General features: G+C 39.5%; 1 protein-coding gene across 2 annotated transcripts in view; it reads right to left on the bottom strand.

Moving 5' to 3' along the window:
• Positions 1 to 834: 834 nt before the first annotated feature.
• The window catches only part of LOC141117415 (deubiquitinase DESI2-like), a 208,843-nt gene continuing 194,485 nt past the window's right edge, over positions 835 to 15,192 (bottom strand). For both annotated transcript variants that reach the window (XM_073610273.1, XM_073610274.1), the window contains one exon: positions 835 to 10,557. In XM_073610273.1, coding sequence (XP_073466374.1) covers positions 10,297 to 10,557 — 261 coding nt within the window. In that variant the 3' untranslated portion in view covers positions 835 to 10,296. The remainder of the gene's footprint in view (positions 10,558 to 15,192) is intronic.

Below are 15,192 nucleotides of genomic sequence, written 5' to 3'. Positions count from 1 at the left end.
TTTGATAAGCAGGGTGGTTAATAGTTCCTTGGGAATCTAACAGGCATCTGATCAAGTTGAATGACACATCTGCCTAGGCAGAGCTTTGAGGATCACCAGAATGCCCCGCATCTTTACCCTGGGGAGCAGACAAGGAAGGAGTTTCAGAGAAGAAAAGACTGATCCCATGGTGCTCCCAGAGCATCCACTGCTTCTGCCATAGGGTCCTTGGACCTGGAAACACACTTCTCCAGTTTGTTGTTAAATCTGGAGGCCAGGAGATCCACCTTCAGTGACCCCCACCTGTGACACAGGTTCTGGAACCCCTCCAGATGTAGGGACCTTTCCCCTTGGCTCAGGAACTACCAGCTGAGGTAGTCTACCTGCCAAATGTCTACACCTGGAATGTGAATAGTAAATAAAGCTGGAATGTGACGTTCTGGACAAGTACTCTCTCGTTATGAAAAGATTTCTGATTTTCCCTAGTGGTTGATATATGCCACTGCCTTGGCATTACCCAACTGAATCCTGATCGGAATACTTCCCATTTGGGACGTCAAACTATTCTAATACATAAAAAAATGGCTAGTGAAAATAGTTAAACTTTTCTTATTAGAGAAAAGATGTCCATCTTCCTAGGCTCTTCTAACAAACAACTGAAGCATACTAGGGGTGGGAGGGATTATACCAGGCTCTGCACTGTTTGTTTGCCAGTGTCCAAATCCTCCTGTAGGTGGCAGTACAATCCAATTGTCTCTGAATCCTGTGTCTCTCAATGAACAAGAAAGACATTAATTTTTAATAATCTTAATGAGTGAAGTAAAATCATGTATGAGGAAAATTTGAAAAAAAAATGCAATTTTTATTTTGCACAGGAATGAATGATTGAAATCAGTACAACTTTACTTAATTGTGAAAACAAAATTTACTTGCCTTCATTTTTTTTAACCAATCAATTCTTACATCAGTACTACTTTTTAGTTGATGGGAGGCACTAATTGCTGTACACCAAGTCCATGTGCTGATCATCTAAAAAAACTCTCCTAATGTGTGCAAGAACCTTACAATTTCAATATTTTATATGAGACCGAACTTGGAAAGGCTTATATTTGCACACAGGTTACACACACAAGTTAAAGGTCAACTTAAACCCATAATCATAATTGCAAAAGATCTTTTTATTATTAAATGATATCAAAAGACATACATTTAGAGCGCTTATATTTCCTTCCTTTCCTGTAGACTCAAAAATATAAAAATGCTTAAAATTTCCCAGCCAAATCTAAGACTGGCATCCAAAGAAACAAACAAACAAATCAGGCACAAAAATCAAAAGACATAAAGGAATTCCATAATAATTTCTGTATTTCAAGGCATTATATATCCTGAATCAAAACCCCAGATTCAATCTGCATCATGAACAACAGATATATTATGCAATGACTCTTCCTCCCTGAAACCAATCATCAGACCTTTTGTCCTTTGGTTAAAAAACGTCAATAAGGGTGTAAGAGTGTCAACGATAGACTGGGTATGAGTAGATCCATAAGGCATACAGCTACCCAATTGGATGTATCCTTAAGAGAAATACTTGAAACATATAGTAATCCAGTCTGATAGGTATGGAACCTTCCAAACACCATCAACAGTCAATAACTGAAACACAAGTTTACAGAATAAAAAACACTAGAAAATCTAGGTGCATAAAAGCATGGATTTTGTATATTTTAAGGTGATTACCCCATTGTCTCAAAAATTCTAAGCACATACTGTACATGAATGGTATAGGGAATGACCTGAAACTTTGTCCAGAGAGTAATGTGTTTATACAACATCCAGCATAGTTTAAAAAAAACTTCCTACTTTCACCCAAATATGTGTTAAGTAATAAATAGTTAAACCTTGTGGTTAGGTTCACCACTTCTAGATTATAGAGGAAGAATTATAGCTAGCAAGAGTAAAACATTGATATTCATGTGTACATTACACAGGTGATACATGCAAGACAGGGAGGACCTTCAATAGACTAATCAATAGTGGAATCCCAAGGCGATCGAAAAGTTCCAAAGCTAAAAATGATAAAAATTGCTAAAAAGAAAAGGAAGGAACAAAAATAAAGTAAAAAATCTACTTGTACACCAAGTCGTGTCACCACCTTAGGCTGCAAGGCATTGTGTCAGCACTAATGGTGACTTTTGATGAGCACTAATGGTGACTTCAAGCAATGTGGTGAGGAATAGAGCCTTTACACAGGATATATAAGCGCAAAATGGTGCCAAGGGGTGAGGATGCCAAATGTGTTACATCCGGGACCGTAACCACGTCACTGGAACCAGAAGTGACATAAGCGGAACAGGAAGCGCATCTATAACAATGATACAACAACACCAGGACCAGATATGGTGTACCCCAGCAACCAAGTCTTGTAGTTCTCGGTCTACTGGAGAAACATGATAGCTGGCACATTAGCATCTCCTGTCTTGGGGTTTTTTAAGTGTTTTTCCTACTGGTGCTTCATCGATTACTGCTTCATCAACCCAAGATGTCAGACAGATCATTTTTCACCTTGCTCAGCTAATTGCTGAACTTATATACAACCCTACAAAAGTATACAAACTCCAGTTCTGATTGCCCTAAAAACATCACTTTCTCATGTGGTTGTTCTTTCATTGTTTCCTTTCTCACTCCATTTTCATTAGGTACAGAATACTTCTAGCACATCAAAGATACTACACATTTCTCAAAGAATTCTTTGTTTCCTCTTATTCTACTCTTTTATTGTTACTAACCATGTATTCAACTTTATACAAATTAATTGTCTAAAAGCAATAAACATAGAGAAATAAATTACTGATTTAACTGCATATAAGAATGGATGTTAGAGGTTTTGAGCACCTCTTTACAGAAAACATTTTCTTCCCAGTCCTTATACAATTGTTTGGTGTTTAAGTGTGATCAGCACTAAAGAGAATCTGTAAATCATAGAAAATGTTATGACATCATCAGAGGTCTTTTCAAAAAAGTGAAGTTCAATAACTAATCGGAACAGTCTAGGCTGATGTACACAATTTAAACAGTTAAAAATCTGTCTTTTTACCTATACTGTAGATGTCTTGGTGATTTATTATTTTAAAGTGGATGTAAACCAGATTTTTTTTTTTTTATATCATACTGTAGAGTATAAGATTTTCTATCATTTGAGCCCAGTCTTGCCACACAGAGTTAATCTCTGAGCAATCCTCTTTTATTGTTCAGTGAGAAAAATCTTGACAAACAGAAAAACTTTGTCAAATCCTCCCCCTTGCTGTGAGTGACAGGTGATTTACATCTCGTGCACTAGCCTAAGACACAGGCATTATTTTTTAATTCCCTCCCCCACTCCTTTCTTCAGCAGCTCTGCAAGGATTGGCTGTTCCACACCTCAGCATGATTTGGCATGCTGAAGTCATGTGGTTACTTTCCTGTCTTTTCACTGGATGTTAGAGATCATCTCAGTAGAGCACTGGACGGTGTCAGTAGGGAAGAGATTGATGTCAGTAGTTTATTTTTATTATCATAACTTTTTTACAATTTTTCTATTTTTTACAATTTTATTTAATAATATATTATTTTTATATTATTATTCTTAATATTTTTTTAATATACATTTTTTTTTAGGAGCTCCATTGGGGGGCTTTGGTGAGATATCAGAGGTCTAAATAGACCCCTAATGTCTCACTTTTAAGACAGAGATTCCCCAGTCCCTTCTTCTGCAGCCAAGCAGCAGGGGGAATCTGTGCAGAACAGCATGATTAGGGTGTGCCCAGGCACACCTGGCACACCCTGTGCGCACGCCTATGACTGACATCACGACTCCACCTACCGAGCTCCAGACAACAGACCCACCCACAGAATATGCAGTTTTTCGGGTCTAATAACAGACAGAGGGGAGACATTTGACAGGTAAAGATACATGCAGGAGGCATGTGTATCCTTATAGATAACCCCTATGGCAGTAGTTTAGAAAGGATGACCTTGGGTTTACATCCACTTTAACATTATGTATTTTCAGAAAAACGTACGGAAGTCAGAATGAATACATAGTTACAAATTTGCTCCTGTTAAGCGGATTCTACACTTTTTCTCTGTGTTGAAGTTTCAAGGAATAAATATCAGTCTTTGCAGCTCTCTCTCTCTTTGTACAAGGTGATTGGTCTTGTATTCGCTCCTCCTGCAGTTTTCTGCAGGCAGCTTTCCACCTACAGCTCTGCCCTCTGCATAGGCTGTGTGCAACACAGTGTAGATGCCAATCATTCTTTTAGGCTAAGCCCCGTACATACTAGTAGTTTTTTATCGTTCAACCCAGCAGGGCTGAACGAAAAAAAAAGTGACAGCTCCGGAGGAGCCACTGTATTAGCCATGTGATGTTAGTACAGCGATCTCCCTTGCTGTGTTATTGTGTTGTAAAAAGGGGCCAGCCCCCCACCAGTACACTTCGATCAGTGCTCTCAGCCGTTGGCTGACAGCAGTGATCAGATTCCGATCTGCAGACCTTTTTCAGTCATGTCCCATTGACAGAAGCCAGCCAAACATCCCGCTTCTGTCTGACCGGCTGCAGTACACATGGGCCAAATGTCGGCTGGTTTCTATTGAGCTGGCCGATGCCGCCTGACATTCGGGCCATGTGTACTAGCACACTGGCATTGAAAGTAGGCATTTGGGGGTGTTTTTATCGCTCCTCAAACGCCTATGCAAATTATAGTATGGACAGCACACAGTGCTGTTCACATTATCAAAATATGAAGAGTTAGCATTACGTCGCTTTGCTTCAAAATTGAAGCCTTGTGTCTGGAGGAGTTTGAAGCCTTTCAAAGCCTCCCATTTAGCTCTATAGTAATGCTTTGTTAATGCACTGGCAGGCGTTTGTGGCATAGATGCAGCGTGTTCAAATTGGTTTTAAAAAAATAATGCAGGAGGAATTTAATGTCCCACAATGCCCTGTATTGAGGAGAGCATAGAGTGTCCTGTGGTCACTTCCTTCTAAGCACTTCCTGTTTCTGCTGCTTAAAGAAGGCTAACATCAACTTGTGATGGTAGGTATGTAAATCATGACAGAGCATAAAAGTGCCCTTTAGAATATCTCTGAGAGACAATTGGATGTACCCAATACCGCCTGGATGCCCTTCTCCTCTTTCTCTGCTAAGCCAATTGCTCATACATCAGCATCATCTGCAGGAGGTCAAACATGGAATAAAGCAAAGTAAAGGAATCCATGCTGCTGCCTTCCCTGCTGATGGAATATGCACAGGAAACATTTGCCATGACAAGCCACACTTCAAATTGTTTATTTCCTGTAATGTCACTTACCTTTAGCCCCCGTTCACACCTATTCGAATTAGATGCAGCTTACACCGCATCCAATTCGCAGGACATTTTAAAATACATTCATTTGAATGTATCTGGTTCACATATGTGCGTTGCATTCGCACTGTGCATTGCACAAAAAACGTGTGCGTTTTTTGGGCATTGTGGTGCGAATTACAAGCCCATTATCTCCTATGGGAACGCATCTGATTTGCAGATGCATTGCGTTCTGAACAAGGATTTTCTCCTTCTCCTCACTACACCTCCCCCCCCCCCCCCCCTACTCACTGATCAGCAGCTACAACGCAGAGAAACCTTTGAACAACAGATTTTTATCTTCCCAGTGAAACCTGAGCTTCAATTCGCACCGCACATGTGTGAACCCAGGCTGAAAAACAAAACAAAAAATAGTCATTTGTGGAGCGGTTTTAGCGCATCATTAATGCTTGTAAAACTTTAGTCTTTCACCTATACTAAAGCGCATTAACGTCAGTCTAAAGCCCATACTAAAGCATGTTAATGCTATAGGAGCATTTGTTAAGAGTTAGAAATGTATTCAAGTGTGATCAAGCCCTTACACAATAGTATCTGGGCTTGTAAATGCAGTTGGTGCACATTTATGTGTTTTGTGGCTATTGAAGAATTTATTTCAGTTAAAATGTTTGTGCTTAGAGTTCAGCTTAATACTTACCTTTGCTGCCTGATGCAAAGCTAAGCTGGCTAAAATATCTTTTGCATTTGAAGCACTTCCAGTTGTGTTGGATGCTCGACCCCCTCTGTGTTCTCTATGTGGTTCCATCTGCCACATGCTACAGCATATCTGTGTCTTTTAGTGGCATATTATCTGGAAGGAACCACAGTGCAGAGCAAACATAAGGCATCTGGCCCTCTCAAATCTGTCAGATCCAGAAGATTTTTTTATACTGCGTTCTGCAATAGATTGAATATCAGTGACTAAAGCAGTGGGGTAGGTAAGTATTAAGTATTTTATATACAGTACATGCTATCATTTTTTTAATGCTTATCTAGCAACAGAGTTGCTTTAAGAACTAAAAAGGCAGACATTATAATGTTGTCCAAATTAAGCCCCGGTTCACACTGTTACGACTTTTAATGTGACTTGAGAGTTCAAAGTCGCATGACAAGTCACGCTCCGATAACTGCAATAGAACCGTTCCAATCGGTGCGACTCAAGTTGCTCCAAATTAGAAAATGGTTCCTGCACTACTTTTAGTGTGACTTCAAAACGACTTACATCGACTCCTGTTAAAGTCATAAGTAAGCTGTGAGGAAGCCGTGCAGAATGTTGGATTGGAAGGCGCGGCAGTGTGAATCCAGGCTTACCGTTTATGCAAGAATACTTCACATTCATAAGGATCCAACTACTATTCCAATATACTGTGGGTATCAGTGTCAATTTTGGCAGCAAATTTCGATGCAGTTTTAGTCTTAGGACTAAAATGGCATTTTAGTTTTAGTCCCATTTTAGTCTTCTGCAATTATTTTAGTTTTAGTCGTATTTAGTCCACTAAATCTCCAGTACATTTTAGTCGACTAAAATCTCCAGTATATTTTAGTCGACTAAAACTCATTTTAGTTGTCTAAAATCGAATGGGTGTAATTCAATTGTAAGGCATTAGTTAACATTTCTCTACAATTTGCAAACTCATTATATACTGCTGGAGTGAGAAATCTAATATGTTATTTATTATTACATTGAGGTATAAACATGCCCTACAGACCAGTGTTAATTTTGAAGTCAAATTTCAATTTAGTTTTAGCCTTAGTCTTTTGACTAAAATGCCATTTTAGTTTTAATCTCCATTTTAGTCTTTTGACTAAAATGCCATTTTAGTTTTAGTCGTATTTTAGTCATTTCAGTTGTTTAAGTTTTAGTCAAATTTTAGTCGACTAAAATAATATTTATTTAGTCGACTAAAATAATATTTATTTAGTCGACTAAAATGTTTTAGTCGTTTTAGTCGACAAAATTAACACTGGTGGGTATTTACATGTTTGTTTTAGGAACAGTTGCTATTTCTCTTTAGCGACTAATCAGCATCAGACCTGTTCTAAAAATATAAATTGGTTTGGTGTGGGACAATAAACAGTTCTTGGTAAGAACACATTGATACATACCCATTGATACATAAGTCCCTGTATGTTTCAGTTTCCACACTTTTCTTTGAAATGTCACTTAAAGTGGATGTAAACCTGAAATTTTTATTTTTTTATGTCATAATATAGAGTATAAGATTTCCTATCATTTGAGCCCATACTTGCCACAAAGAGTTAATCCATCTCTGAGCAATTATTGTTCAGTGAGATAAATCTTGACAAACAGAGAAAAACTTTGTCAAATCCTCCCCCTTGCTGTGAGTGACAGGTGATTTACATCTCATGCACTAGCCTAAGACATGCAGTATTTTTTAATTCCCACCCCCACTCCTTTCTTCTGCTGCTCTGCCAGGATTGGATGTTCCACACCTCGGCATAATTGGGCATGCTGAAGTCATGTGGTTACTTTCCTGTCTTTTCACTGGATGTTAGAGATCACAGCAGAAGTTCAGTGTAAGAAATACACAGAGAAAATGCATATTGACAAGGGGAGTGTAGAGGTGGGCGGGGAGTCTACTGACATCACGACTCCACCCACTGAGCTCCAGACAACAGACCCACCCACAGAATCTGCAGTTTTTCGGCTCTCATAACAGACAGAGGGGAGACATTTGACAGGTAAAGATACATGCAGGAGGCATGTATATCCTTATAGATAACCCCCATGGCAGTAGTTTAGAAAGGATGACATTGGGTTTACATCCACTTTAAGTCTTTATGTGTAATCTAAAAGGTTGTAACAGACAGTATATGTCGGCTTTAAATAGTAGCACTTGGTGTATTTTCCTGAGCTCTAAGTGCACCTGGAAATAGTACATTAAACTGAATGGCTTGGTACACTTGAATGCTTGGTGAAGTATTCACTTTGCTTTGTGGCACATCAAATTCAGTGTTATTCAGCTATTCCTCTGATATCATGTCTCAGTTGTCAATATTCTTTGCTCAAGTAGAGAAAGAAGCCCCTGAGGTCATATGGCCAAAGTGGGAGAATATACCAAGTAGGAGAATAAACAGTTTATATAAAGACTACGATGATATCTCAATGACAGATGCCCTCTATTCTGTTAGAGACCCAAGCTCCCTTCTTACTACCTAAAATTGAAGTTGCCATTCTTCGACTCACAGGCCAATTGCTAGTTCACTGAAAATGCATGTCCTTGTGAAGACATTAAAGAAACTCTGTCCCTTTGCTAATTTAGGACAAAGTGACAATCTCTTGAAAGTTAACCCTAACCCACTTATACACACCTCCCTGCCACTCCACTGAAGCCCTGGCAAATAGTGCTTCTGGGTATAGGGGAGAATGTGACCTCTCCCCAGGATGTAGTGCTTGGGCCTTATGTGAGGAGGAGGACACCTCAATCCTTTTCTAAAGATATGACACCATTCAATTTAGAGTTTACGCATGGTTTGACCACTAGCTCTGATGAAGGAACAGAACAGTTGTGGAGCACAGGAAAGGTGAGTCTGATGGTAAGTAAGGCACAATGGGGACTTTCAAGAAAATCTGGCACTTTGTGAAATGGAAACTAAACCATTAGAGTTTCAGAGACAAACACTTGCTGCTTACTTACCACCAGACTCCAACACTAATACCCTCTAAAGATTATGTGTCCTCCTTACCCACAGCCATTCTTATTGTGTGGCCTAGATGGGGTGGGTATTCTCACTTTAACTACTGCAACCTGAAGTCTCCCTTTATATACAAAATCCAAGGGGTAAACCTGACAATGTGGGTCACTGCATATGAACAGTCTGATGAATCACTGAGCTGGTATCCCAGAGCAAAGGAAGGAACATATTTCAGCAATATTTCAATAGCATGATATTACTATTTAAAAGGTTAGCTTTCTTTAAGTATGTACGTAGAAGTTGCATTTAAAGCAAAAACACCCGAAATTTTTTTTTTCAAAAACCTAGCCACTCTGTGGGGCTGACTGGTACCAGTAACATGTAAATAGATTTTTGCAGAACGCTGCAATGAAAGGTACGTTTTGGGAGTTACATAACGTGATAGGGGTACTTTAAAGTGAGACTTCTGCCAAAATGTTTTTTATTAGCTTTGGATAGAGCAGGGAAGGTTAAGAACCTTGGTTGGGTTATCTTTCTGTATCAGGCCTCATTAGTGATATTTCCCCTTACTTGTCATCCTGGTAGCAACATGGTCATCCAGTATGGGAAACCTCCAGTTTGAACACAGACAACTATAAAAATCTGTTAGGAGCTTCAACCCTCTCCACTCTACTAAAAAGATATGTTTATTGATGTCTGTGTCCATTTTTTAGATTTCATCTCACTTACTATTCTGCTGACTCATTGTCAATGAGAACAATAAATACCTCATCCACTCTATCCAAATCTAAAAAAATAAATGTTTTGGCTCAAGATATGCTTTAAATATTAAATGGAAAAAAAACACTAAAATTGCAATTCTATACCTTCACCAATAATTCAACCTAAATGTTGTCAAAATAAGCCCCTTGTACAAATCATCTTTCCAATATACATATTCTGTCCAAACAGGTCATGCTGTTTAAGTCTTGTCCTTTTTTGATGAAGCTCTAACAATTATGGTGTCCGGGAATGAAAACAGTCCAAAAAAAGTCAAAAGGTACCAAAAAAATTGTACAGTCAGAATTTGTTACATTCCTTGGGCATTCAAAGAAATTAAAGAAAATGTACATTTTTTTGCATAATTATGATCCAAAGAATCACAATGAAAAGAGAATACAATAAAAAGGGATAAACTAATAAAAATTGAATGACAATGTTGTTGTTGTTTTCTTGAGTTGGAATTTAAGTTATACTCTCCTTTGGAGAATGAAAACTATAAGTCAGTGAAGGTCACAATGTCATTTAAACTCTTGTGTGTCTACAGGTTCGTGAAGCCCCAGTGGAGGCAGTCGATGTTGCTGTTGCGGCAACACCTGATGTGGAAGGAGAGTCTTCATCTGTGGTTTCTCCTTGCTCCTCTCTTTGAAGACCAAGGGTGATATGACTCTGTAGGGCTGCTGGTGTTAGCCATTCTTTTGGAAGGCAGCTCTGAAGAAAAGGGATACAGGAGCTAAAATAAGCAAGGCGATTCACCCACCGGGGAATTTCTTTTCCGCACAACATCTAGAATATACAAGAACAACAGTGTTAAAATTGATGCAGGAAACTTAATTGTACTGAGTCAAACATTTGTATAATGTGCAATGGAGTTGATTTACTAAAGGCAAATAGACTGTGCACTTTTGCAAGTGCAGTTGCACCAAAGCCCAATAAATGAGGTAGAGCTCTGTTGACTTCCATTATGCAATCTTGTGCAAGCAAAAATGCATTTTTTTTCCTTGCATGTTATTGGGTTTTCTTTGTAAAGTGAAGCTTTATCTCATTTATTAAGCCCTGGAGCAACTGCACTTGCAGAGTGCAATTGCACGTTCAAAAGTACATTGTTTCTGGTACAGAAATATTTTTCTGTAGAAGATTAAAGATGAACTCCAGGATAAGCAAATATTGTCTAAATACAAGAGACATTTGTGTTGTTTCTTGAATCTTGGTGTGCTTTCTGTATTTTTTCCAGATTACTGCAGTAAACTGTTTTAAATATTTAGGTGCACTTCCCTTAAGAAAAATAATAAATAGTTCATCATTTACCATAAAGTGCCAGTGCATATGTAAACAATAATATATGCAATCAATACAAATCAATAAAAATCAATAAAAAACCGTGAACATGCAAGTTCATAGTAACAAAAAAACTATATAAGTGCAGATTCCATTCAATATTCTTCCAGTGGGTGCAAGGAACAAATGGCAGAGTAAGTGTGACTCCTCCACCAAAAAATAGTCAGCCTCTTACCAGATGTTATTGATTCCCTATGGCAAGGGAGATCAGTAGGTGCTCAATATAGATAAGCTTCTTTAAACTGCCTGCTTCAGCCAGTACACTTCCCCAGATCTCCAGCAAACCAGACTTTAAGGGTTAACAGCACGGCATGTAAAGTGAATATATCCTCATCTATAGAAGCTTATTTTTCCATTATGCTTCCTGTAATCAAGACCAGTCACTGCTACTCTCTCTTCTTGTGCATGCAACCTGTAGTTGGTGGACCCGCTGGGTTCCTCCCACTTCTCTGCCCTCTGTACAGGCTATGTACAGCATGGTGAAGATGCCACTGCCACTTTTACAAGGTTATCTCTGGGTTTGCAAAGCCATTTGGGACACACAAAGTTGATTTATAACCCTGGTGGCTTTCAAATAAAATATTTAATTACAAATTTTTGTTTTCAGAGTTCAACTTTATCTGAAAAGGAAAATAACACTCTGAACCACATTGAGAGCTTGGAGGACAAGCTTCCAATCACATGATCACTGTGATAGTCTTTGATTAGCTAACACAGTAATCAATAGTTTTAGACCCCCCCCCCCCCCCAATCTTTTTTTCTTTTGTGGGGAGAAAGAGATACATTATATCTTTTTCCCCTCGTTTAAGGAGAAGTCTGAAAAAAAGAATGAATAAAGATAAAATAAACTAGATCAGGGCCTGCTCTAGGTTAGTCTAAGGCTCCATTCACACTAGCGCGTTTTTTGATGCATTTTGCATTTTGCAGAAATGCATGGGAATTTTTTAACATGGGTTCCTATGGAACATGTTCACATCAATGCCTTTTTGTACCTCTGCATTTTTGGAAAGGGTCAGGGACTTTTTTTCATGCAAAATGCAGCGTTTTGCATGTAATAGAATTCAATTAACTAGCATCAAAAACGCAAGTGCACCGTTTTTGCAGCGTTTTTACAGCGTTTTTGATGCGTTTTTGGCGTTTTATTTTTTAAACTGTAAAAAAAAATGCAAAATGCGACAAAAACGCCGCAAAAACGCTGTAAAAATGCTACAAAAAAGCTGCTCAAAAACGTGGCAAGCATGACAAAAAAAACTCCAAAAACGCTCAAAAGCAACATGCATAGGTGTGAATCGAGCCTTAGGCCCCGTCCACACCTGAGCAATTTTCTTCTTGAAGCTTGTAGGTCTAAAACGCTTAACAAGCCAAATCCCATTCATTTCAATGGCCCCTGTTCACATCTGAGCATTCTGTCGCTTGAAGCAAAACGCCGGAAGCCGATTACAATCGTTTTTGGCCCCATAGACTTCAATACAAACGCCTGAAAATGCTTGACTTGAGAGTTTTACGGGTGTTTTGTTGCTCATTTTCTGCTTAAACAGCAGCTTTCCACCCCTAATTTCCTCCCCGTCTCCTCCCCCTTGTGCTTTCTATTGGCTAAACAAAAATGCCTGAAGCTGTAGAACACTTGTAATACGCTTGCTTAACACTTGTAATAAAATTCCTAAAAACGCTCAAAAACTCTCAAATATAACTGCCTGAAAGTCACTACGTTCAGGTGTGAATGCAACCTAATGCCCCGTACACACGATCGGACATTGATCGGATATTCCGACAACAAAATCCATGGATTTTTTCCGACGGATGTTGGCTCAAACTTGTCTTGCATACACACGGTCACACAAAGTTGGTCGGAAATTGTGAACGTCAAGAACACGGTGACGTACAACACGTACGGCGAGCCAAGAAAAATGAAGTTCAGTAGCCAGTGCGGCTCTTCTGCTTGATTCCGAGCATGAATGGAACTTTGTGCATCAGAATTGTGTACACAAGATCGGAATTTATGCGAACGGATTTCATTCTCAGAAAATTTGAGATCCAAATCTCAAATTTTGTGTGACAAATTCTGATGGAAAATGTCCGATGGAGCTTACACATGGTCAGAATTTCAGACAACAGCATCCCATCGAACATTTTCTGTCGGAAAATCCGACCGCGTGTACGGGGCATTAGTGTGTTATAGATATAATTAAAATCAGGAGATACAGTATGTATTAACATTTCTCACCAAATGAATTTGTGCTGAAAAAAAACAAGCAAAATATCTGGATACACTGAGTTGCAAACATATGTACCGTTGTACTAACAAAGTTGCAACTGGGTTCAAGTGTTACATTTATGTTTGACCTTTATCATTAAGGGATTAAACATTTATGTTTCCAACTAAGGTATCACCACAATAATCTACACTCTTATTGTTTTTCATAATGTATGGTGCTAGAGGGTCTGTTGGGTTTTTAGCATTGCTTCTGTCCTTGCTGTATGTGATAATCTCTTTAAATTCCTTTTCCAAGTGGCAAAAAAAAACTAGGAAAGTTGCCTAATTGGGCACATAGAGCAGTAAAAATCTGATAAAGATTCTATATCTGCCCTTTTGCTTTCACTCAGCCATTCAGGGAACACTTTGCATTCTCTCAACCACTTGGCACAGGACCCAGAAGTTAGTGGAGATCGCTGTAGTAACAGTGTCTACTACAGATATTTTCAGCTTCCATGGGATCCCATATGTATGGCACTTACATATTTTCACATATATATATTGATATATTAAAACTGTTTTTTACCCTGTACATTTTGTACTTACCCTATATATTTTCAGTGCCTAGGTCTAGACTTATTTGTTTAGTGCATACAGGTATACAGTCCTAACTTAGTGCAGTACACTAATTGTGCTTCACTGATCCTAATCCGAGCTAATGGATCCTACTGCTGAAGACACTATAACAGACATGATGAAATTAAATCACCCAAATATCAAACAGCAAGGATGTGAAATGTGAAATTCACAATCAAAATGTATTTCAGGTGTAGCAAGGTCCCAGGGTCCAAGAGGCCTAATGTTGACCTTAAGGGTTAGGGAGAGCTGGCATTCTTCCTTGTAAAGTGGGTTACCAGGCATGGCAGGTGTGAATCAAGAAGAATGATGGGCGCCAGTCACGTTTTGGATGCAAACAAGAGATGTATTGTCTCTCTAGAACTGGGGGAGAGCGGGTTAGGGCCAGGACACTATTGAATAGATGCAATGATAATTGGCAGACTCCGAGACTTCTATAGGTAGACAGCTACACAGTGGAAGGCCTCCAGCCAGGTAATATTTCTGTATAGGTAGGACCGCTGTCTCCTATGGCAACTAGTTTTGTAACAGTCACTAACGGTAGTTGTACAGAACTCTTGGTAACACAGAACAGTCCTTTTATTTATCTCACAGTATCCCACTGTTGATCACACACTGAGCTCCCAGTCTCTCACTAGACTTACAGATCCCAGTCGTCACTGGATCCCCTGAGCACTTCCACAGCTATCCCGCTGTATACTCCTCAAGCCTCACCCCCGCTATCCTGCTGGGTCCCCGGTCGGCACTTGCTGATACTTTCCCACTTCCTCACCGTTCTCGACTGGTGAGAAGATTGCTCTTGTACTTGCTTCAGCTTACTCACAGTAGTCTCTGGTAACAAGGTAGGTGGTCCCTTAGTGGCGACAGCTTCCCCTCTACCTCCGACCACAACTGGTTCCCTGTCCGGCTGAACCGTCTCAACTAATCCTGCAGTCCCAACCCTACGCTGCTTCTCCTGCTCCTGGATAGGTCTCAGGCAGCCTAGCAGCCAGGCTTCCAGCCTAGCAGCCCAGAGCAACATAACACACGTCCACCCAGACAGCAGTCCAGGTGGCACAGAACTCCAATCACCTGACTCCACCCAAATAAATAGGCTCCCCCAGCAGGCCAAGGGCCTTAAAGAAACCCTTGCCCATTGGCTGAGACACCCTATCCATTCATAATCTGTCCTTGCTATGCCCTTGTCTATCTAATGTCACCAGCTATAATGCCACCTAGTGACAGAAAAGAAAAGTGCAGCAATTCCAGAATTA

The sequence above is a fragment of the Aquarana catesbeiana genome, linkage group LG13, assembly GCF_042186555.1.
Source record: "Aquarana catesbeiana isolate 2022-GZ linkage group LG13, ASM4218655v1, whole genome shotgun sequence".
In the NCBI taxonomy this organism is placed as follows: Eukaryota; Metazoa; Chordata; class Amphibia; order Anura; family Ranidae; genus Aquarana; species Aquarana catesbeiana.
Note: the sequence above shows the minus strand (reverse complement) of the source record. Positions and strands in the feature narration are given on the sequence as shown.